The sequence below is a fragment of the Fukomys damarensis genome, unplaced genomic scaffold (assembly GCF_012274545.1).
Source record: "Fukomys damarensis isolate Sample0158 unplaced genomic scaffold, DMR_v1.0_HiC HiC_scaffold_23, whole genome shotgun sequence".
In the NCBI taxonomy this organism is placed as follows: domain Eukaryota; kingdom Metazoa; phylum Chordata; class Mammalia; order Rodentia; family Bathyergidae; genus Fukomys; species Fukomys damarensis.
The window spans coordinates 9,510,287-9,535,701 of NW_022900935.1; the positions used below are offsets into that span (position 1 = coordinate 9,510,287).

General features: G+C 49.0%; 1 protein-coding gene across 1 annotated transcript; it reads left to right on the plus strand.

Moving 5' to 3' along the window:
- The first annotated feature begins 13,650 nt into the window (after positions 1-13,650).
- Positions 13,651-24,847, plus strand: Cnr2 (cannabinoid receptor 2). Its single transcript, XM_019207742.1, has 2 exons — positions 13,651-13,663; positions 22,329-24,847. The coding sequence occupies exon 2, from the start codon at positions 22,358-22,360 to the stop codon at positions 23,450-23,452; it is 1,095 nt and encodes a 364-aa protein (XP_019063287.1). The 5' UTR covers positions 13,651-13,663; positions 22,329-22,357; the 3' UTR covers positions 23,453-24,847.
- Positions 24,848-25,415: the final 568 nt, after the last annotated feature.

The window sequence follows — 25,415 nt, forward strand, 5'->3', positions numbered from 1 at the left end:
AAAAAAAAAAAAAAAAAAAAAAAAAACCAAAAACATAACCACTGCTCTCTTTCTCTTGGGGAGAGAAGGGGCCCACAAAGCATGGGGTGCACCCTGCCACCACTCCACATGCAAAAGACCTCAAATGCCAAAAAGAAACTGCAGATTGGGGTGAATCAGTGGGGTGGATGGGGGGGAGCCCCACTGTGACGGAGTCAGGCATTCGGGAGGCTCTGGGACTCCATGCCAACAAGGAGGATGTTGGCGAGGGCTTGTGCACAGGTGACTTTGCAGGTGCTTTCTGTCCCCTTCCAACCTGCTGCCTGGAAGGGGTGGGGTGAGGTGGCTGGGATCATCTACTCCCAGCAAATCTGCTGGCCTTCTCAGTAGCTCCCCAGTCTCCCTGGGGGTTGAGGCCACCCACAGTTCCTCTGTGAGAACCACAGCTGCGTTCACGGTGTTGCCTCTGTCGGAATTCACTGAGCCGATCCGCATCTCCCCGTGGCCTTGTCTGGTCTCACATGACCTGAGATTGCCATAGGCAGGGGCCAGGAACCTGCAGAGAACAGGGATGTTCTGGAAAAACCAGGGTGTAAGAGAACTGGCCACAGAAGGTGGAAGGTGCTGAGAGAGCAAAGACAGGCAGCTGGATCAAGGACTCCATAGAGCCCAACTCATCAGGGACTGACAGACAGAAGAGGGCCTGGGAGCCAGGTGTGATGGCCCACACCTACACTGGGAGACTGAGGCTGGTGGATTGCAAGTTCAAGCCCAGCTTGAGCAACTTAGTGACTTCCGATCTTGTCTCAAAACAAAAATAAAAGGGCTGAGGATGCTGCTCCTTGCAAAGGCTCTGGGTTCACATTCCAGGACCAGAAGAAAAAAAGAAGTGTGCCTTGGGTGACAGCAAGATAGGAGGAAAGCGTGCGTATGCTAAGCTAGACAAAGTTGGGCCGCAGCCAGCTGGAAAGTACCTGGCTTTTCTCAAATACTAACAATAGGTCAGGTGTCAGTCAGGAAACAGTCCGGGTGTCCACAGCCAGGACACAACACACTGACTATCTTCATGACTTTGCTTGGGATGGGTCCTGGTGCCACCTGTCCTGGGCACACCTCTCTATCTAGCCCTGGTCCTGGGTTTCAGAACTGCCTGCGAGTGGGCTGGGGATGTAGCTCAGTGGTGCTGCCACCTGCCTCACAAGCACAAGGACCTGAGTTTGATCCCCGGTACCAAAAAAAAAAAAAAAATTACCTGTAAGTGACTCAAGGTCGTCACAGCTGCCATGTCCCTTACAGTATCTAGTGACTGTCAGCACCTGGGTCATCTCCTCAGAGGACAGGCTGAGTTAGGGGTGACATTTTAGAGGAGCAGGTGTTCACCCGAGCTGGGTGGACACTCCTGGGACATCTTAATCTAAACAGCCAGCTACCAGGACATCAAAGTTTGATTCTCTCCAACCAAGGTTTCTGTTGGAGACACAATGCTGATTAGCTTATTGGATGCTGCTTTCAAAGGGACAGGTTAGAAATGGCTCCTGACCCCTACTTGGGAGAGGAGAAAAACTCCCACAAGACGAGATGGAGCGCCACACGGATCCCCAAACCACTGAGCCTCCTCCCCTCCAGCAGCCCGTGCTTGATTTAACCCGGTGTCCTTGTGTTCATCGCGGCCACTGCTAAGTGTGCCAGTGAGAGGCCTGCGAAGGTGGAAAATCAGTGACAGTCACTGCCTGCGGTCAGACACATCCACCCCGCCACAGCTACGATACCGAAGAACCGAGCAAAGCGCGTCCTTCAGGGCCACGAGGCTAACGAAACTTCCGCAGGGACCCATATCAGCTATGGAGGAGGTTTTGATGACCCGGATCAAAGACCAGACGCCCAAGCGCGTCCGTTTTGGCACCGTGATGTGACGATCTCAGCCAACGCAAAAAGTTTGCAGTGTCTAAGGAGAGACCAGGCCCGACTGCAGGGCAAACTCAGCGCCAGCTCTGGGTAGTTTCAGCGGTTCCAGAGCCCTGCTCATCATGTAATGTCAAAAGGGCACCGAGGTCACCGAGGAGCGCATGCACAGCCTCCGGCCTCCACCGTGACTTCACAGCGCCGCCGAAGGAGGAGGGGTGCACAGGTGGACAAGGATGAGGCTGCAACGGCCGCCGGCTTTCCCCTGGGTGAGGATGAGGATGGCACTAAAGACCGCCTGGAGGTGCTGGCTGAGGTCCTGGCTTGTGAGGAGTTGCATGGAGCAGGGACAAGTAGCCAAAGATGAGGCCAGAGAAAGCACGGAGGAGAGAGATACAGCACTAGGAAAATCCAGTGAGGGGCTTAGCGGAAGCTTTTACGGACCTCAGGCAGCTCCTTAATAAGGTTGCAAACATGGACCCCAACCCGAGAACGTTCCCGCAACAGAGAGGATCGTCCTCGTGGTATCTGTTTACAAGCAAATCCAAGATGCAGAAAGAAAGCAAAGCCCCAGGGACACATTTCTGAAAAGAGAGACACTTTTGGAGGAGCCCCAGGCAGCTTTTGGGGACAGTTCCGGAAGGCCGGTGTGCTCCTAATACCAGAGGACGGCGGGCACCAGGCCCCTGAAGACCTTTCCCGTGGGAGGAGACATGCAGAGGAAAGGCTGGTATCAGTGATCCGACCCTGTGTCGGCTCAGCCTCAACTTGTGATCCTCCTGCCCCGGCCTCTGGAGATGCTAGAGACCCCTAAGGAAGGCTGAACCTGCTGCTCTCTTCAGGTGTATTCCTCAGGGACTGCGTGGCAGCCCTGTAGCTGTGCCAGAGAGGTGTGGGGCCGAGGGACACAGTCCACCGACTTACAGGTTGGGCCTGTGTTCAGGAGGCTGTGTCCCTGGCTGGTGACTCTCAGAAGTCCTAGTCATCCTTGTCCCTCCTTCTTGGAGCCAGGAGAGTTAGAGGGACATGGAACTGTGTGTCTCCTTTCCCCTGGGGGCTGGGCTGCGCTTCTGGGTAATGGTTTCCTTCTCAGGCAGGACAGGAAGACACTTGTGGAGGTGTGCACACCCTGAGGCTGGACCCTGGGCTTCTCCACGTCCCATACTTGGCCTTACCCAGCCTCGGGTGATCACTCATCCTCCCTGCTCTGCCCTCCGAGGAGGGCCCTTCTCTTGGGTCCCTTCCCAGGGAGCTGGCTTCTCCAGCTTTGTCTCCAGCTTGGGGACAGCAGGTTGTCCGTGACCTCAGATCTCTGGTGAATCTAGGAAAAGGTGCTGGTTTTTAAGTTTCTTTGCTGCTGCTCTTCTTTTTCTTTCTTTTTTCTCTCTTCTTTTTCTTCTTCATCTTCATCTTTTTTTGTTATTTTTCAGATTTGATCGCTCTTCCATTTTCTCCTCCTCCTCTTCCCTACTTTTCCTCTTCTTTTTCCTCCTCTTCCTCCACTAGTACTGAGGATTGAATCAGAGCCTTCATATTGAGCTACATCTCCTGTGTATTTTTCATTTCCCCAGCTCTTTTTATATTTTTTTTTGTTTGATTTGTTTGGTTTTTTAAAAGAATTTATTTATTTATTGGTACTGGGGATTGAACTCAGGACCTTGTGCTTGGGAGGCAGGTGGTGGAACCACTGAGCTAAATCCCCGGCCGCTTTATCTATTTATTTTTGAGACAGAGTCTCACTATATAGTTCAAGCCAGCCTTGAACTGACTCTGCAGCCCAGGCTGGCCTCAAATTCATGGAGATCCCCCTACCTCAGATTCCTGAGTGCTAGGATTGTAGGTGAGCATCACCACACCCAGCTTACATTTTATTTTGAGGCAGCGTCTCGCTAAGTTCTCCAGGCTGGGTTTGAGCTTGTGATTCTCCTTTAGCCTCCCAGAGTGCCAGGATTGCAGGCATGTGCCACACACAAAAAAATTAACATAAAAAACTAGAAACCGTCTGGGTGAGTGGCCAGCATAAAACAATTGGCTGTCTTTGCCCTTTGTTTTCTGTTGCTAGTGACACACCGTGCAGCCAAGCTACATCCCCAGCCCACAGCTCTGCCCTGTGGGGCTCGGGATGTATACAGGGCCCCCCTGGCAGGCAAAGCGGCATCTACAGCCAAGGGGGCTGCAGCCACGTCACCCTGGACCCTTACGCCAGTTCATCTTGCAGGTTAGGGGTGCAGCTGTGTCTGATACCAAATCCAGGGTCAGAGATCAAGACACACTTTTCTTCTTTAAGGCTCCACGGCCAAAATCCAAGCAGAGTTCCAAGTGCCTGTTAATTAGTCCAGTTACAGTGGGGTAGGTGGAACAGGAGGAGACCCATCTTTCCACAGCATGAGTGTCCACGTCGGGTTTAACATCCATCAGCCTCTGTCCTGCTGTCCCTGTGTCCCCACCAGCCCTTCTGTCACCATCCCTCAGATCTCAGCAGCCCAGAGCCTGGTGAATCAGCCCCTCCTCGGGTGTGGGATTCCCCAACCTCACAAGTGCGTAGGCTGTGCGTGGTCAGCACTCACTTGTGTGAGCTGCAGGGCAGAATCACTGGGGCTGCAAGGGCTGAGCCTGTGCGATCTGCACACGGCTTCCCTGCTCTCTCTTCTACGAGGGGACCCAGGCTGAGTCCAACCCCAACCCGGCAGCTGCTACCCTGGAAGGGAAGGAAATATGGCTGGGGCAGGAACCTCACCCTTTGGGGTCTGGCCAAGCCAGGAAAAGGCAGAGCAGCTGGGGTGGGGGAACCACAGGAAAGGAGGACAGTCCCACCCGGCAATTCCTCACTCTGTCCTTCCGGGCTTCTCTGTCCCCATTAAACACCTTGTTTGGCACAAAGGCTTCCTACAGTGAGCGTTAGAGGCCGACCACTGTCACAGCGTCTCTCAATCCTGCCCCGCTCATTAGATGATTGCTGACTAAGATGTTAATACTAGCAAGCTACCTCCAAGGCTTACCAGCTCCACGCTGTAGTATCATTCACTTATATTTTAATATCACCAACTTTCCAGTCATTTTCTGTATCAGACTTTCTCTGTGGCTCTATAATCCCTACTATTCAGGAGGCTGAGGCAGGAGGATTGCAAGCTTGAGTCTAGCCTGGGCAACTTAGTGAGATCCTGTCTCAAAATAAAAAGGGCTGAGGATGTAGCATAATGGTAGAACATCCCTGGGTCCAAAATCCCCAGCCCTGGAAGGAAAAAAAAAAAAAGCATTTCAATTCCTAGTATAAAGATGAAGATAGGAGTCTGGGCATAGCTTAGTGACAGAGCACTTACCTACCGTGCACAAGGTCCCCTGGTGAGGCTCTGATCCTGCGTTCATCTTCTGCATTAAAAAAAAAAAAAAGACAAAGGGTATAGGATGTGACACGCCTGGGTCCTAGGGTGCTCCCTGAGGGCACAACTGAGGCGCATCCTCTTGATACCCAAGCCCTTGGATCTCCTGAAGCAGGAAAGGGTCCGCTGGATGCGATCTTTAATATTTCAGAGGCCCGTGGAGAGACCAGAGGTCCCCAGGAGGAAGCGTCCAGAGCCAGCTGAACAACCAGGAGGTAGCCTAGTGTGGTGATGATGACCTGGGAGAGGATGCGGGGAGCAAACCCAGTGCCTTCACACAAAGCTATGTCCCCAACCTTGTTTTTTGTTCTTTATGTTGAGGCAGGGTCTTGCTAAACTGTCCAGGCTGGGCTCGAACTTGTGATCCTCCTGCCTCAGCCTTCCAGAGTGCTTGGGATTATAGGTATGTGCCACCAGGACCAGTCTGGCTCTTTTGTATGTCCTCAGACAAAGTCGCTTCCCCTTTTAGTGGCTACTGCCTTGCGTGGTAAAACGGAAATGCCAACCACAGTACAGCCGCCCCCACCTCTCCCATCTGTGTGGGCACAGGTTAGGTTGTACAGGCTGGGCTGTCCCTGTGTCCCGCGCAGGGCCTTGCAAAAGGCTGAGCCTGAGTCCCTGTGCCTGCTGCAGTGTATTCCCATGCCCCTCTCCCCTGCCCCAGGTGGTCCCTGGAGTCTGCTTTGAAGATGAGCCTTCCTGAGGACCTCTACAAGTGCCAGGGAGAACCCTTTCCACCACCTTGTTCAGCAAGCAGCTACTACTGTGGGCCTGGCGGCTGCATCAGCCACCAAAAGCCAGGCTCTCTCCGAGCTCATGTTCTAACACCCTAGTGGCTGCTGGCCTGTAATCCCAGCACTCTGGAGTCTGAGGCAGGGAGATCACAATTTTGAGCCTGGCCTGTGCAAGGTACTCACTTAAGGGAGACCCTTTCTTAAAATAAGAAAAGAAAAAAGGGCTGACTGTAAAGAACCTGGGTTCAATACCCAGTACCATCACCACCACACGAAAAAAGATAAAAATAAAATAAAAAACTTAAAAAGCCCCTCCTGGAGAAGCCCCAGTGTCTTCCAGCTGTCAGCACCACACTGGAACGGAGTCCAGGGCTCCCTGGAGACAGGTAGTAGGCGCTGACTTCCTTCCACAGGCTTCCTGCCGCGTGTTCTCAGCTTCCTGTTCCTGAATCCACGGTCCTCTCTCTGTTCTTCTCCCCCTTTCCCTGTGCCTGGCAGCTCCTGCTATGACCCGTTCCTCTCCAGCCAAAGGCACAAGAGAGATGACATTGTCATTGCCATCGGTGGCGAGCCAGCAGAGAACTTGAGAAAGTGAGAGGGCTGGAAGATGCGTACCTGTAATGCTGAGTGCACCGAGGCTGCTCTGAGCGGATGCTGCTTGTGTCCAGGCTCTGAAGTGAGCACCCGGTGATCTCAACTCATTTGCGTGCACCCCCCACCCCAGCACTGCTTGTTTTTGCTGCTCCACGGAGGAGGAAAAGAAGTGACTTCATCCAAAGTGCAAAGCTTAGCGATGCTTGGCTGAGCCAGCCGGGATTAGTAGTGCCCATTCCAGGAGGCTGAGGCAGGAGGATGGCAAGTTTGACCTTAGCCTGGGTAACTTAGCGAGGCCCTGTCTTGACTTTTTTTTTTTTTTTTAAGGCTGCAGATGTAGTTCAGTGCAAGGCTCCTGAGTTAAATCCCAGGACTGCAAACATAAAATAAAAATACAAATTTTAAATTACCCATCTGAGCCAGGATTGTAAAACCTACCAGAGTAACTGGCAGACCCTGAGGGTAGGAAGATCGGGCCCCTGCTGGTGGAGACAGAACTAAGACCTAGGGCCATCTGATGGTAGCAAGGGAGGCATTAATGAGCACAGTTGGTTGGAAGAAGAAGCAATCAAAAACAGAGAGAAGAGAATGTGGTTTTCTCCTGTGAATAAGGACAAGAGAATGTCCACGTGCACTGTCTGGGTCCCTCGCCCGGAGGAGGCTGAGGCATTTGACCTTGCCCCCTTGTCAGTCTGACCTTGACTGCCGCTGGCTGTGAGTTTCTGGGCTAGTGATTTGCCCCCTCTGAATCTGTTTGCCCAAGGAATGCCCCCTGCCTCGCCCAAAGGGCTAGAGTCCTCCCAGGCGCAAGTGTGACGGAACCTGGGCTCCATGAGTCTGTTCTCTGAAAGCGAAGTTGCTGGGCAGATTTCAGGTCAGTTAATTCCCCAAGTATGTGTTGCAGGTGCAGAAGGGGAAGGCAAAGCCATAGGTGGAAGAAAGACTGCACGAGGAGGGGATGGATAAGAGCACAGGGTTCCAATGCCCCTACAAGCTCCTTAATATCTCTAGACCCCAATTTCATGGACTATAAAGTAGGGAAAAAATAATAATACCCACCCTGCCTAGATGGGCATGCCCTCCCACGGCCTGTTTACTAATTCCTTTTAATAATTATTTAATCTGTACCTCAAGAATGCAGGTGATGCCTTTCCACACCCACAGATGAAAGAAACCGAAGCACAGAGCATTTGAGTAAATGGCCCCTGGTGACGCAGATTCTCAGGGGCCGCACTGGGCTTCGCACTGAAGGGTGTTTCATTCCCAAGCCAGAGAGAGGTGTGAGACATCGTTTCGCTGATCTCTGTCTTGGGGGGAAGGCTGGAGTGGACGAGGTCAGATCAGGAAGGTCCAAGGAGAGCAAGGGAGGCTGGACAGCAGGGCGAGCCCCAGGAAGCCTGCGGTGGCCGGTGCATGGAGTGGACCAGCAGCCCTGGGGCGAAATCCTTCAGCCCCATAGGGTGGACTGCTGGGTAGTGGGTTTCTTTGGAGACCAACAGACACTTGAGAGAGGAAAGACAGAGGAGACCTTATTGCGATAGTCCTCAGCTCCCATTCTACAAGCTACAAGCTCTCAAGAGGCTTGAGGTGGCTACTTTATGAACGAATGCAGTTAAAACAAAAGCAAAGCATCAGAAAAGCCTGAAAAGGATCAGTAAGTGAACCAGGTAACAGCCTTGCATGGCCCAGAGCTGCAGCCCCACACTGTTTTTTATTTATTCATTGTTTTTTTGAGACAGGGTCTCACTTTGTAGTTCAGGCTGGATTTGAACTCACTGTGCAGCCCAGGCTGATCCTGAACTCACAGTGATTCTCAGGCCTCTGCCTGCTGAGAGCTGGGATCACAGGCATGCGCCACCACGCCCGGTTTCCTGTGTGTTTAGATCATAGTTTGCTGACACCCAGGGGGAAAATGCACTGCTTTTTTTCCTACTAGATATTTTCTCAACCATTCATTCATTCAATCAACTGGTCCCCCCATAGCAGGAATTGAACCCAGGGCCTTTGCATCAAGCCACATCCCCAGCCCTGTTTTAGCTTCTTGTGAGAGAGGGTCTCACTAAGTCGCCAGCCCAGAGTACTGGGATTACAGGCATGTGCTACCTGTCCTATCTTTTTTTGTTTGTCTGTCTGTCTGTTTTGGAGACAAGGTCTCACTGAGTAGTCCAGGCTGGCCTCAAACTCGTGATCTGCCTGCCTCAGCTTCCCAAGTGCCATGATTACAGGTGTGCACCACTGCAACTGGCTTGATGAGTCAGTTTTAAAGCATCTTAGTGCTTACTTTGTGCCAGTCCTCCGGCTGGGAGCCCTGGGGCGTCGAGAGGGATCTGTTCGAGGAGCTGACAGGGAAACAAGCCCTCTGGAGCTCTCTCTGTCCCACGCACAGCAGTCTGTTTTACTTCGTGTTAAGCTTCTCCTGGGACTGCGCAACCTGAGAGATGTTAGGTCCCTTCTCCTACCCTCAGTGTGGTCCCACCTCCCTGCAGGTCATCTGAGGACAGTCATCTGGGGCGTGACTGTCCAGGAGGTGGCTTTTGATATAGACATAAACGTAAAAATAGATGAGATTTGGGCAAAGGAACAGAGCCTAAAGCCCATAACCCCAGAAGTGTTCATTGTAACTCTAATCAGGGGCTACACAGGCCCGAACAGACGGAGAGAGAAAAGTGGGGTCCTAGGGTGATGGCTCCACGGTAGCGCATGTGCCAAGAGCACAGTAGACCATGCCTGAGGCCCTGGGTTCAGTGCCTAATACGACACACACAGAGAAACGGGGAAGCTGGGGGTGGTGGCACATGTCTGTGACCTCAGCACTCTGGGAGGCTGAGGCAGGAGGATGGCAAGTTCAAGCCCAGACTGGGGAATTTAGAGCCTGTCTCGGAAAAAATTTTTTAAATATATAAAAGGGCTGGGGATGTAGCTCAGTGTGAGGCGGGGACTCTGGGTTCAATCCCAGTGCTGCAAAAGAAAAAATAACAATAATGACATGGAAGGAAAGGAGGCTAATCGCATCTAGGCCCCACCAGCTGGGCAGTAGCTTCACAGAGCCGCTGCCTTGGTCTGCTTCTGACTGGTCATTCTTTATTTTTAATTTTCTTAGTAGATATTTGCAGTACACAATGATAACATTTATCATGGGGAGTCGGTACACGGGCATAATACATCTTAATTCTTTTTTTCTTCTTTTTAAAAATCCTATACACCTCCTCTCCCTGCCTGCTCTTTCCAGTTCTTGGTCCCCTTTCCATTTGCAAAAGCCCTGTTTTCATCATTTTTCCCTTCAGTTTTTTTTAATCCCTGTTCCCTCCTTTTCACGTCTCTTGTTCCCCCATCCATTTGAAAAAGATCCCCCTACTTCCTATTTATCTTCAAGATAGATATCTCATATATAAATATATAATATATTTGAGATATATATATATAAAATTTCTTATATAAGGGAAACCATAAGACATTTATGTGCATCTGACCTATTCCATTTAATATTATGATCTCAAGGTGCATCCACTTACCTACAAACGCCCCAAGTTTATCTTTCTTTATGACAGACTAGTACTCCATTGTTTTCTTTTTTCATTCATCTGTTGATGGCCACATAGGCTGTTTTGAAAATTTGGGTATTACAAATTGTGCTGCTATAAACACTGTAGTATGATGTCTTTAACTCTTTCAGGAAAAGACCTAGAAAAGCAATAGCTGGGTCAAATGGAATTTCTATTCTTATTTATTAGAGATTCTCTACACTGATTTCCCTAGAGGTTGGACCAGTTTAACTTCCATCAACAAAATAGATGGATTCTTTTTCCTTACACCTCTCCAACATTTGTTATTATTTTTGTATGTTTGTTTGATTGTTGAGACAGTGTCTTGCTATGCAGTTCAGGCTGGCCTTGAACTCACTATGTAGCCCAGGCAGGACTTGAACTTGGGGTGATCCTCCTGCCTCAGCCTCCCAAGTGCTGGGATTACAGGTGTGTGACACCATGCCCAGCTAATTATTATTTTTCTTTCTTTCTGTTTTTGTACAAGGAATCAAACTTAGGACCTTGCACTTGCCAGGCAGATTCAGTGCCACTGAGATAAATCCCCAGCCCACTTGTCCATTTCTTGATTGGATCTTTATTCTGGGGAGTCTAATTTTTTGAGTTCTTTATATATTCTATGAAAGAATTTTTTTTTTTTTTTTTTTTTTTTTTTTTGGTACCAGGGATTGAACTCGGGTCCTTATGCTTGCAAGACAAGCAGTAGAACCACTGAGTTAAATCCCTGGCCCTATATATTCTAAATATTAGTCCTCTGTCTGAAGAATAGCTGCCAAAAATATTTTCCTTTCTGTAGGTTGTCTCTTCACTCTGTTGATTGTTTCCTTTGCTGTGAAGAAGTTTTTAATTGGCCCCATTTGTTGATTCTTGGTATTATTTCTTGCACCATTAGTTCTGTTCAGAAAGTCCTTGCCTATGCTTTAGGTCTTCAAACATTTCACCTATTTTATCTTCCATCAAATTAAGTGTTTCTGTGTTAAAGTTTATATATTGTGTCCATTTTCATTGTACTTTTTTTCTTTTGGTTTTTCAAGACAGGGTCTCACTATGTAGTTAAGTCTGACCTGGCACTCACTATGTAGCCCAGGCTGGTCTCAAACTCACAGTGATCCTCCTGCCTCAGCCTCTCGAGTGCTGGGATTACAGGTGTGGACCACCACACCCAGCTTTCATTGTAGTTTAGTACATGGTGAGTCTAGACTCAGTGTTCTACATGTCAATATCCCAATTTCCCTCTGATGGGTTATTCCTGCAGTCAAATTGGTTATTTAAAATGTGTTGGGCTGGGCGTGGTGGCACATGCCTATAATCCCAGCACTCAGGAGGCTGAGGCAGGAGGATCACTGTGAGCTAGAGACCAGCCTAGGCTACATAGTGAGTTCCAGGTCAGTCTCAACTATACAGTAAAACCCTGTCTCAAAAAAACAAATAAATAAACAAACAAACAAATAAATAAAATGTGTTGGTTTGGCCTCAATGGTGAAAAGGCATCAGCTGAGAGGAAGTGGGGATCTTTCTCCCTGGACCAGGCCTGCCTCTAGCACAGAATCCTAGAAATATTCTATGGAGACAGACATGGTGCACACCTGTGATTCCAGCACTCAGGAGGCTGAGGCAGGAGGATTGCCTTAAGTTCAAGGCCAGTCTGGGTTACATAGTGAGACCCTGCCCAGCCCCCCAAAAAGAATGCCCTAAACTAATTCTATTGAGCATCTCCTGCCTTTAGGCACCTACTATAAGTCAGGCACAGCTTCATGAGTTTAGGAAGTTTCTAGCTTTAATCTTCACAACCACAAGATATGGGCAGAATTTCGCCCAGTTTATAGATGAGTAAAACAGAGGCCAAAGGCCACCCAGCCCATACACTGCTGAGCTGAATTTGAATCCAGGAAGGTCTGGTTTTAAAACCCATGACATTGGGATGCAACATGCTGACCTCCTGAAGGAGGCCTTAGGAATTGCCCATCAACCCACCCTTTGAAGAAGAGAAGAGGAAAACCCCAGCAGGGAGACAGGACTTGGCCAAACTCATCAGTGACAGCACAGGGCTGAGAACCTAAGCCTTCCTTTCCCAGTCAGGGGCAAAAACAGTGAATCGGCCGGGCAGCTCAGTGGACAGCACACGCTTCGTACATGAGAGCCGGGGCGCAGTCCTCAGTGCCAAATAAAGTAAAACAATGAAGCTGGGGGCATCCGGTCGTCACGGGCGAAGGGTCGCACTCCTTCTCACCAGCGGCTCCTCAGCAGCTGCGCCCCAGCCTTCTTCTTTCACTTCACGCTTTCACTTCGGCTCGCCTCTCCCTGAGAGTTTCCCAGGCCTTCGAGTTCCTTTCCCAGATGCCCAGGGCGAGCCAGGGTCCAGCACAGGCAGCATCCAGAACACAGCCCAGGTGGCCCAGGCTTTGGCGTGCGGTGATGTGGGAAAGCACTTGGCTGGTTGGTTCTGTACAGTATTGGATCACAAAATATTTCTGTATGCATCAGCGGCTCCTCATATTCACAAAGTCACTGACACCAATAAGGAGGGTGAACCCTTTCCCCTGAAACAATGCACCAACACGAGCCTTCTGATTTCTTTGTAGTGCTGAAGACTGAAGCCAGGGCACACAGCAGGCAAGCACTCTGCCACTGAGCTACGTTCTAGCATGTTTGTATTTTTAGTGAATTAATTAATTTATTTTAATTAAAGGGCCTTGCTATGTAGTCCTGGGTGGCCTTGAACTCACCATGTAGACCCAGTTGGCCTCTGACTCACAATGATCCTCCTGCCTCAGCCACCCAAGTGCTGGGATTACAGATGTGCACCACTGTACCCAGTGCTTTTATTTATTTTGCAGTACTGAGGTTGGAACCTGGAGCCTTCATGCTAAGATACATCCCCAGGCCTTTTTATTTGTATTTTAAAGCAGGGTCTGGCTAAGTTGTTAAGTTTCCCAGGCTGTGCTGGGACTTGTGATCCGCTTGTCTCAGCCTCCCAAATAGCTGAACTGTGGGTGTGCAGCCCTGTGCCCGGCTCAGATACATATCTTGTACATCCTTTGAAAGGATCCCTACCCCTATAGAGCCCACCAATAGGCCGGTCACAAAACACTAACAGAAGTCATCACCTCAGGGCCTTGGTAAGAAAGGCGCAGGCGTTACTGTCACTTCACAGATGAGAGGAGTGGCTCAGAAAGTCGAGGGGACCCAGCAGAAGTCACCTGACAAGCATGACAGAGGGGGATGGGAACTGTCCCGAGGGTGAACATGTTCCAACCGTCCTCACCCTGGAAGCAGCCCCTTCTAGAAGCCAGATGTTCTGACCCCAGAGGCGGAGGACAGGGAACTGCATTTCCTGTCACTCAGTGCATCCTGCTGTTGTCGGATGTTACCTCACCAGGCCTTCTGTCCCCATGCCCGCATTTCCTGCAGTCCCGCATCTCCCCACTCTGGACGGTGACCACATCTCAGCCGCTGCCTGGGGCCCGAGCGAGACACAGATGCCAGCCACCGCCATCCCGGGGACCCTCTTCTAGGCGGCACTGCGCATAGGGTAAGCCATTCCTGACGGGAGAGGCAGCAGCAGGCCAAGGAGTCGTCCTGTCTCTGCCCCCTGCCCTGGAAGCTTCCAGGTGGCCGCCGGGGACAGGGCGCTGAAAACGACGGGCATTGTCTGTGTGCTTTCACTTCCCAGAGTCAAGAGCTGCAGGCACTGTTTTCTGTCTCAGCGCAGCTGTGACCCTGACAACACTCGGCAGAGGGTATCTGCCTCTGAGAAATGCCCCTTTCCCGCTCCCCAGGGCAAGAGTTATGCCCGGTGACTAGGGACGTGAATCGAGGTCCAGCTCCTCCACTGATTTGTTGGTTGACCTTAGACAAATCACATTCCTGCCCTTGCTGTCTGCTCAAAGGTGAAGTGATAGAGTTGCGTGAGACAGGAGGTCTTCATTCCACTTCCTAGAGGCTGGTGGGTCCACAGAGGAGCCTGGGCTGCCTTGAAGGGAGGACACAAGTAGCCTTTTTTATGAAAAGGGGTCCTGTCAATAGTAAAAGGAAGGGGCTGGGGATTTAGCTCAGTGGTGCCGCTGCCTGCCTCACAAGTGCAAGGTCCCAAGTTCAATCCCCAGTACCAAAAATAAAACAATACATTAATAATAATAATAATAATAATAATAATGGGAGTTGCCCTTTCAAAAATCTCAAGTGCACTGCCAGTGTAGTGGTGCATGCTACCCAGGAGGCTGAGGCAGAAAGATAGAGAATTTGAGGCCAGTTTGAGCAACTTGGTGAGATTTTCTTCTTCTTTTTTTTTTTTTTTGGTACCGGGGATCAAACTTGAGCCCTTCCTGTTATAAGGCAGGCAGTGGAACCACTGATCTAAATCCCCAGCCCTGAGAACTTGTTTTTAAAGAGCTGGGCATGGTGGTGAATGCCTGTAATTCCAGCACCCTGGGAGGCTGAGGCTGCAGGATCACAAGTGTGAGCCCAGCCCTGGTGACTTGATGACTTAGTGAGACTTTGTCCCATAATAAAAAATAAAAAGGACTGTGCATGTAGCTCAGTGCAAAGGCTCTGTGTTCAACCCCAGTACCAAAAAGTAAATTAATTAATTAATTAAAGAGAATAAGATTTTTTTAAAAGGCTAAGGATGTAGCTTGATGGTAGAGCACCCATGGGTTCCCCAATACAGGGAAAAAAATATCTAAGAACACTGAACTATGATTGCCATTTACTGAGCTTTTATGATGTACCAGGTACTTTTTGTTTTTTTAAGACAGGGTCTCCCTATGTAGTTTAGGTTGACTTCAAACTCATGGAGATCCTCCTGCTTCAGCTTCCCAAGTGCTGGGACCACAGGTGTGCACTACCACATCAGACTCTGTGTGTGTGTGTGTGTGTGTGTGTGTGTGTGTGTGTGCGCACACGTGCGCCACCAGTGACTGACCCCAGGGCCTGGCACATGCTAAGCCAGTACTAAGTACTATCTACACCTCCAGCCCCAGGGATAGTATTTTTCACAACTTCCCGAAAAAAAAATTAGGGCCGAGGATTTAGCTCAGAGGTTCGGTGGCCTGCCTCGCAAGCGCAAGGACCTGAGTTCGATCCCGGTACCACACAAAAAAACAAAAAACAAAGATGCTCCTAATAATCACAATAACAACTAACATATTCACCTACTATATTAATTTCTTTAAATCCTCACCAGAAACCCCCTTAACAGATGAGAAAGGAAAAGATAAATGCATTCAGTGTCAAAGGAGGCCATTGCTGGGATTTGAACTCAGACAATCTGCTCCTATCTCCCTTGTGCCCTGATTTGGTCTTATGGTTTAAAACTAGATGTCCCCTGAGAACCTCATACATTCACAGGTGGGACTTTCAGAAAGTGATTGAATCATGGGGGCCCTATAGCTGATTTATGGTTGGGAGGTGGGGTCTGCTCAGAAGAGGCGGGTCCCAGGCATGACTCGGAAGTCTGTATTTCCCTTCCTGGTTCTTTGCTTCATCGTGCTTCCTGGCTCTCATGAAGTAAGCAGCTTTCCAGTGCCCAGGATCGTCCACTGTCAAGGACTGAAACTTCTAAAATGTAAGCCAAAAGGAAACCTTTCCTCCTTTAAATTGTAGGTATTCCATTCAGTCAGTATTATGATCTAGAAATGAGAAAGTCACTAAGACAGATCTGGGTACCAGAGAAGTGGGGTCATTGTCAGCACTATACCTGACGGTGTGGTTGAGAAACCTTTGGAACTGGTTTATAGGAAGAGTTTAGAAGGAGATAGAGATGCTGGTTGGAGGAGCAGCTTTAGAACACTTAATAATGGGATATTCTGATCAGAGCTCAGAAGACTGATAAAAGAGCAGACAGTAAAGACCAAGCTCGGGAGGTTTCAGTTGGGAACAATGGTGTCATTGCCAGTTGAGCTAGTGATCATGTGTGTTATGCTCGGGCAGAAAATTTGTCTACATTTCACTCACGTCCTGAGACTGTGGGAGATCAAGATTAAGGATGGCAGACTAATCTGACAGAGGAAAATTTAAGGCAGCCCAACATTCAGGCGGGTATGGTTGGAGGCTTCTAGCCAGCTCTCCACTGAGAATCAAGGCAAACGGCACAGCTGAGCGCTTTTAGAAGTTTTGAGTTTCACCAGAGAGAGCTTCTGTAAAGTTGGGATCTGTAAATTGAAGCAAAGGAGAGCCTGGTTGCCGAAAAGATTAGCATTATAAAGAAGCCAAGTACCTTGCGGCAGGACAATAGGAAGGATTCCCCCAGGGCATCCCAGTAAACAGCAAGACCTCACCTTTTGTCTTCAAACTTGCAGAGAGCCCCAGGGCACCCTGCTTGAGAAGGGCAGGTGAGCTACAGTTTGTTGAGATTCCTTTCACTGTGCTCAGCCAGCCATCCAGTTCTCAGAGGCTGCAGCAGCTATGATTCAAGGAGGCCCAACCACTGCTCAATAGGCAACCTTAGAGTTGCTCATGTGGTACTGATTTTCCAGGCATGCAGAATGCAAGAGCTGTGGGGTCAGAAAAATCCAACCCAGATTTCAGAAGAGGGCCTGGGGGGCTGGGGGTGGGGAATGTTATGGTTTCTATCTACATGATCCCCAGGGGCCTCATGTGTTCATAGGCAGGGCTTTTGGATGGTGATTGAATTATGGGGGTGCTATAGCCTACTTGCTGTTAGAAGGTAGGGTCTGTTGGAGGAGATGGGTCACTTGAGGCATGACCTGAAAGGGTTATCTTCCTCTCAGTTTCCTCCCTTTGCTCGCTGGTTCCTGGTTGTCACAAGGTAAGCTGCTTTGCTCTACTCAGGCCCTTCCGTGCCACTAATCATACAAGGACCAGAACTTTAAAACATAAGCCAAAATAAGCTCACCATCTTTATTTGTTTTGTTTTGTTTTTTTGGTACCGGGGATGGAACTCAGGTCCTTGCGCTTGCAAGGCAGGTGGCAGAACCACTGAGCTAAATCCCCGGACTTTTTCTTTTTCTCCACTGTCTTTAAATTGTGGGTGTTGGGTATTGTCTCCCAGCAAGGAGAAAGTGACGGAGACACTTAAAGTATATTCCATTTGAGAGAACTCCTTTCCATCCGAATGGATTTCATTAATTAGCTGTTGAGCAGGCACTGGTGCCAAGGCATGGAAGATACAGAAAGAATAGAAGCTCTGCCCCTAATCCTGATGACCTGTGTGTCTTCAGCCACACACCACTGAGCCTCCATTATCTGTGAAGCAACTACAACCATAATCCCCTGCTCCATTGTGCTGGGCATTGAACCAAGGGCCTCTGACATGTTAGGTGAGCGCTCTACTACTGAGCCACATCCCCAGCTCAACCATAATTCCTTTTTTTTTTCTTTTTCCTCACTACATAATCAGTCTGGCCAGGAACCCACATATACAAGCTCCCAGACTGACCTGGGACTTCCCATACTCCCACCCCAGTGCCTCCAGTACTGGATTACAGACATGCACCTCCACACCTAGCTCGAACAATTGCTTTCTTAGAGAGGTGTGTGGATGAAATTAGATTATGGCTGGGAAAGACATTTTGCAAGTCTTTTTTTTCTTTTTGGGTTTTGTTGTTGTTGTTGTTTTGGTTTGTTTTTTTTTAGACAGGGTCTCACCGTGTAGTTGAGACTGACCTGGAAATCACTATGTAGCCCAGGCTGGTCTCAAACTCACAGCGATCCTCCTGCCTCAGCCTCCTGAGATTACAGGCGTGGGCCACCACGCCCAGCTGATATTTTGCAAAATTTAAGTTCCATACAAAATCTAGTGCGGGAGAAAGACAATGTGGAATTCACTGGTGTCTGTGCAGTTGGTCTGGGAGCCTCATGAGTGAGTGCGGGCAAGATCAGTCCAAAAGGAAGATCAGGGAGGAAAGGGAGCCAAGAAAAGACCCTTGTGGCAAAATTCTACAGGTGAGAAAGCAAAGTGACGGGGTAGCTGGAGGTATCCAGTTGAAAAGGGCAGGGCTGCCTGCCTGGGGCTGAGGAATCCCTCTGCCCTAGCCATCTGCAGGCAGAGCAGCAGGCTGCAGCTAGACACCAATGCAACAGGAATCCTGTGTGCGACTGAAATTTTACATGTAGCTGCATTTAAAGAGAAAAGGAAAATAAATAAAATAAAGAGAGAAGGAAGACAGGTGTGGTGGCTCACACGTGGAATCCCCCCAAGCACTTGTGAGGCTGAGGCAGGAGGATCACAAGTTCAAGCCCAGACTGGACAACTTAGTGTCAGGCAAGAAATAAAATGGGCCGGGGAAGTAGCTCAGTGGCAGACCACTTGCCTAGCATGTGCAGCAATGGAAGTGTTGTCTTGGGGTCACTATCTGGTCCCTCAACCCTTCCTCTCTGGATTTGACCCTCAGTTCCGGGGGAGAGCAGAATTATTCTAACCAGGCACACACCTGTACGTCCAGCAGACTGGGAGGCTGAGACAGGAAGATCACAAGTTCAAGCCCAGCCTGGGCAACTTAGCAAGACCTTGTGTCAAACTAAAAAGGAAGAGCTGAGAATGTAGCTCCGTGCAAAGGCTCTGAATTCAATCCCCAGTACTGAAAAAAAAATTTTTAAATCCTGTTATCACGTGTCACCCTGGGTCATTTGCTCTGCTTCATAGTAGTCTTTTCTATGGCCATGCGCTGTATTTACCCCTTTCTCAGTTGATGGACATTCAGATTGTTTCATATTTTTTTTAATTTCAAAAATGCCGGCATGCACACTCCTGTCCGGGTCTCCAGGTGTCCACTTGACTGGGTCAGGACTCCTGTCTCCTAGGTCCTTGGCAGGACATCACTGGGAACAGCTGCCAGGAGTGGCACTGAAACACCCAAGGGTGGCAGGGACACCTTTAAGTTCACTAGGTCTGGCAAAGCTCGTGTCTAGCGTGACTGAGCCGCGTCACAGCCGCACAGCTAAGTACCGACAGCTTCACCTCGGTCCCACGCTGATACTGTCGAGACCCGAGGGAGCCAAATTCGCCTTTCTGTGTCTCCTGCTGAGGTGGAGAACCTTTCCAAAGGATTGTGGACTGTTGCTCTTTCGTGCCAAGTGTTTTTCTTATTTGTAAGAAAAAAAAACTAGCTTTGTGCTCTCTCTCTCTCTCTCTCTCTCTCTCTCTCTCTCTCTCTGTGGTGCCCAGGATCAAACTCAGATCCTTGTGCTTGCAAGGCAGGCAGCAGAACCACTGAGCTAAATCCCCGGCCCTAACTTTGGTCTTTGTTAATTCTTTCTATTGCTTTCCCAGGTCATTAATATCTGCTCTCATTATTTCTTTTTGTTTGTTTGTTTTCTGGTTTTTTGAGACAGGGGTTCACTCTGTAGTTCAGGCTGGCCTTGAACTCACTATGTAGCCCAGGCTGGCCTCAAACTCATAGCAATCCTCCTGTCTCAGCCTCCTGAGCAGTGAGTTTATAGGTGTGCATCACCGCGTGTGGCTTCCGCTCTTATTTCTAGCTTCAGTCTTCTGCTGTTATTTTTATAGTTCCATGAGTTGGTTGTTTAGCTCATTGGACTTTTTCCTTTCTAGTATGAGCATTAAGGGCTATGTGTTGCAGTTTCATAGCATTAAGTTCTTTCTTTCTTTCTTCCTTCCTTCCTTCCTTCCTTCCTTCCTTCCTTTCATTGCTGGTACCAGGGATCAAACTCAGGACCTTGCACTTGCAAAGCAAGCACAGTCCCATTGAGCTAGATCCCCGGCCCTCATAACATTCAATTCTATATATTGTATAACATCCCTTATGTTTTTTGACCCAGAAGTGTGTTTAAATTTCTATATCTGTGAAGTTTGCTAGTCATATTTTTTTATGACAGAATTTATGACTGGAATAAAATCCTAACAACAGCACTGTATGTAAATAATTATTAGATTACCAAGATGTTCTAAACATTTCTTCATTTGTAACTCAGGAAGAGTAATGCTGACTTAACTCATAGGAGAATTGATTAAATCACTATTTAATTTCCAAACAAATTTCTGGGCAAAGCAAAGAAAGCCTAAGTTACAGAAAATAACTAATTATTATCCAGTAAAACATTAATCATTTTTTGTTACAAATATCTTCTGTTTTTTCACTAACATTGTCTTTGGAATTGCACAGAAGGTAGAGACTAAAGTCTTTCTGAAAAAAAAAAAAATAAGGCCAGGCAAAGTTAAATAATGCTCAGATTTAAACATTGGGTGTGCCTTAGCAATACAGGTTAAAGAATCATTTTACTTATTTTTTTATTCTTTTTTTTTTTTTTGGTTTTTTGAGACAGGGTCTCACTATGTAGTTGAGACTGATCTGGAACTCACTATGTAGCCCAGGCTGGTCTCCTCACAGGATTCTCCTGCCTCAGCCTCCCGAGTGCTGGGATTACAGGCATGCGCCATCACGCCCAGTTTAATGTTAGTCATATTTTTAAAATCTTAATTGCTAAGCATATTGCATATGGTCAGAGCATAGTTGGTTTTTTTTTGTTTTCTTTTCTTTTCTTTCATAGTTTCTATACTATAGTCACTTAGGACTTTTGGGTAAGTGTCCACATCTGCTTCAAAACAGTGCATATTCGCCAATTGATTGGTGCAGAGTTCAGTATGTGACTATTACATCAAGCTTGTTAATTGCTGTATTAGTTTTACTACAGCTGGGACCAAATACCCAACACCCACAATTTAAGGAAAGGAATGATTTACGGGCTTATGGTTTCTGAGGTTTCAGTCCATGGCCCACTGGTTCCAAGGCAGAAACCTCATGTGGAAGGGGCATGGCGGAGCCAAGCTGCTCAGCTCATGGTGGCCAGGAAGCAGAGCAGGGAGACAGTGCCATAGAAAAAGGATTGAAGGACCAGAAGAAGACTGGGCCCTCGATGGACCCAAGGCCACACCTCATGACACACCTAGAAACATCAAGACTGTGATTTACTAATCACCTAGGTGGTTCCCAATCAAGTGGACAATTGAGCCTAATGATCACAATTGCACATTTAAATCTTACACATTGTTATTAATAATATGTTGTCTGCTTAATCTATCAAATCCTTATCTTTCTTTGAGATTTCACTATGTAGTCCAGGCTGGCCTCAGACTCCTGGCAATCCTCCTGCCTCAGCCTCCCAAGTGCTGGGATTTGATTCTGTTTTAGATCTACCCACGGCCAAGTGTAGGGTTACACACATGTAGTCCAAGTCTTCTGAAGGCTAAAGCAGGAGGATCACTTGGGCCTCGGAGTTCAGGGCCAAACTTGGCAGTATAGCAAGACCCCATCTTAAAAAGAAAAAAATCTAGCTGGGCATGGTCATGCTGCCTGTAATAGCCGTATTCTCTTGAACATGATACACATACTAAAAAAGAATAATTGACATTCAAATTTAGCTGGACTTGTATATTTTATATAGCATAAAATATTTTATTGCCTATAATTTACCTTCCTATCATTTGGGGTAAAATCAAAACAGCATCTCCCATCCCCAAATAGTTGTTTAAAATTCAGTGCCTGCTGGGTATAGTGGTAAATCCCTATAATCCCAGCGTTTAGGAAGGTTGAGGCAGGAGGATCTGAAGTTCAAAACAAGCTTGGGCAACTTAGCAGCTCAGTGGGATCTTGTCACAAAATTTTAAAAGGGCTGGGAATGTAGGTCAATGACAAGGTTCTAGGTTAAATTCCCAGTACTGCAAAAAACAAAATACAACAGCTGGGCGTGGTGCCGCACGCCTGTAATCCCAGCACACAGGAGGCTGAGGCAGGAGGATCCTGTGAGGAGACCAGCCTGGGCTACATAGTGAGTTCCAGGTCAGTCTCAACTACATGGTGAGACCCAGTCTCAAAAAACCAAACCAAAAAAAAAAAAAAAGTTCATCACCTTACCAGAACTGGCAAAAATCAAGAAAAAACAAAACAAAAAGCAAGGAAAAACCCCCGTGACCTTCAGATTCTACTTCTTGGTTTTGCTTTTCTCTTGGGGATTTCCCTTGCTTTTAAAAGGAAGTCAAGATTAGTCTTCGGCAAACCAAAGGCCAAAAGCTGCCAGGCCACTTCTGCTTGTTGTATTTCTGAAGACCTGGCTCCCCACTTGAATGGAGAAAGGGCAAAATACAGGGCGACAAAATACAAATTGGTTTTCAACATAGAATCCATCCTCTCAGGCAACAGCTGATGAGTGTCAGTGGTCGCAAGGTCATTTGTGTGCTAACTGGAAAACTCTCTCCCTTCTTCCTTGCACTGGCGCAGAGCCGGGGCTTTGTGGAGAGGCAAGGCCCATGGAGCGATGCCCGGTGATGGAGGCGGCCAACAGCTCCATGGCCGCCCTGGACTTCAACCCCATGAAGCACTACATGGTCCTGAGCGGGCCCCAGAGGGTAGCTGTCGCGGTGCTGTGCACACTGCTGGGCCTGCTCAGCGCCCTGGCGAATGCGGCTGTGCTCTATCTGATCCTGTCCTCCCACCGGCTCCGCAGGAAGCCCTCACACCTGTTCATCGGTAGCTTGGCTGGAGCCGACCTCCTGGCCAGTGCGATCTTTGTCTGTAGCTTTATCAACTTCCACGTCTTCAATGGCGTGGACTCCCAGGCTGTCTTCCTGCTGCAGATCTGCAGCGTGACCATGACCTTCACAGCCTCTGTGGGCAGCCTGCTGCTGACCGCCATCGACCGCTACCTCTGTCTGCGCTACCCACAGACCTACAGAGCTCTGCTCACCCACAGGAGGGCGCTGGCGGCCCTGGGCCTCATGTGGGTCCTCTCTGCCCTGGTCTCCTACCTGCCACTCATGGGATGGAGCTGCTGTCCCAGTCTCTGCTCTGAACTTTTCCCATTGATCTCCAACGACTACCTGCTGGGCTGGCTCCTGTTCATTGCCATCCTCTTCTCTGGCATCATCTACACCTACGGCCACGTCCTCTGGAAGGCCCATCAGCACGTGGCCAGCCTGGCTGAGCACCAGGACAAGCAGGTGCCGGGAATGACCCGGATGAGGCTGGACGTGAGGTTGGCCAAGACGCTGGGGCTGTTGCTGGCTGTGTTGTTCGTGTGCTGGTTCCCCGCCTTGGCCCTCATGGGCTACAGCCTGGCTACAACGCTGAGTGACAAGGTCAAGAAGGTCTTTGCTTTCTTCTCCATCCTGTGTCTCGTCAACTCCATGGTGAACCCTGTCATCTACGCCCTGCGCAGCAGGGAAATCCGCTCCTCTGCCCGGCACCGCCTGGCAGGCTGGAAGAAGTGCCTGAAGGGACTCGGGGCGGAGGGAAAAGACGAAGCCCCCAGGTCCTCCATAAAGTCCTCCATCACCGAGACAGAGGCCAACATGAAAATCACCCCAGGCCCAGCTTCCAGAGATCTGTTCTACTTGGATTCCTGATGAGCCCTCTTTCCCTGTCTTTAGCAATCCAGATCAGGCAGGCAGACAGAGGGGCTGGCCCTGCCACCTTTCTTAAGCCCTCTCCCGGGGGGGACACTGACGCTTTGTGTTGAGGAGCTTTGTGACTCAGGGAGGGCAGTCTGGTCCCACTGCCTGCACACGGCCAGTTCACACCAGGTCAAGAAACCTTCCCACCGCTGGCTTAGGGCTGGCATCTTCTACAGACCACAGGAGCCCACAGGAAGCCCTTGGGGCTGGCATGGTGAACTCGGAGGAGCTCCAAGCCCAAGAGGGCCCTGCGCTCCTGGGGACTGACGGTGTCAGATGAGCTGTCCGGGCAGCGTCAGGACCTCCTTGGTTCTGAAGTTATGAAAGGCCCCACCTTCAGGTCCTCTGTTCCCCTAAGGTCCAAGCACTAGGGTGTGATGCAGATGAAAGTTGTGACCGTCTTCTTTAGAGATAAATGGGGAGCCCTCCTCCATTCAGGGCATCTTGCTGCTTGGGTAAGGGCCCTCCTGACCCCCTGATAATCCCTGTTCCCGGCACTGTGACCTCTGAGAGGAGGCTGGGGTCACAGAGATACAGACTTCTGATGCTACCACGTCCTGCTCGGTGGTGCCCTGGGAAAAGGGAGCCACGCACAAAGGTCCTTTCCCCCCCCAGAGCGTCCCCTCCCACCACCTTTCACCCTGCTGGGCATGCTCCATGCTCCTGTGATGCAGGACAAGCAGGAGCAAGCGGGAGAAGTCACATTGCCTACTGTGTGCTGGGAACACAGCCCCACTCGTCTGAAGATCTCAGGGCACCTGATTTATATATCAGAGGGGCCAGCTTCCCGCTAGAAGGGCTTAAGACAGAGTTGAGGGAAACTTGGCGGTGGGAGGATTATGGAGGCATTCTGGCACTGTCATGATGAAAGGAGAGATACTGATTAAAGCTGTCTTCAGCAAACGTGCATGTGAGAAGGTGTCCCATGTTCATTCTCTCTTCCACCTGCCTTGTAAGTATGTGCAGGCTCTGTGCTGGGTCCTCTGGATACCCAGCCAGAAAGGGGACTCTGCCCTCATCTGGGGACTGGCGAGAGCAGGGATTCTACATTTTGAAAAGAAGAAAGCCAAAAAGAAATAGATGATTACAGGTGTACAGTGAAGGGCATTGGCAAATTCATGTGACAGGGATTAACTGAAGTAACTTCAGGTGGGACGGACTGCTACATACTCTGGTCATTCCTGCTGTGGCTTTTATTGAGGTGCTTTTGGGTGGGGGTATGCAGTCTGGACTGGCCAGCCTCCAGGTTCTGGGATGAGAGTCGTGCACTGTTTAGTATCCAAGGGAAAATTAGTTCCAGGAACTTTTTATATATTTACTTCTTTTTTTTCCTTGAGACTTGGCCTTGCTGTATATTCCAGGCTGACCTCAAACAGCGATCCTCCTGCCACAGCCTCCCAAAGGCTGAGATCACAGGCATGCACCACCACCCCTGGCCTGCCATATACTTTAAATCACCTTTAAATGACTTATAATACCCAATGCAATGTTAATGCTAAGCAAATAGTTGTTATACTGTATTTTCTAGGGAATAATGACAAGAAAAAAAGTCTGTATACTTAGTACAGGGACAGACAGCTTTCTTTTCCCCCTATAATGGGGATTGAACCCAGGGTCTTCACACTGAGCTACATCCCCGGCCCTACTGGGCGCGGTGGTGCATACTTGTAATCCCAGCACTCAAGAGGCTGAGGCAGGAAGATCGTCACATTTCGAGGCCACCCTGGGCTACATAGTGAGTTCAAGACCACTGCATACAGTGAGACCCTGTCTCAAAAAACAAAAAACAAAAAAACGTGTCTTGTGAAGGTACAGGATCCCAGTAATGAATGTAACTGTATTGTATACCTAGATTGTACCAATAAACTCAATAAACAGAAAAAAAAAAGCCCTCTGTATGTTTTCATTTTTCATT

Excerpts from the sequence above, each read along its gene's own strand:
- Cnr2 (XM_019207742.1), top strand. The coding sequence starts at position 22,358 with ATGGAGCGATGCCCGGTGATGGAGGCGGCCAACAGCTCCATGGCCGCC.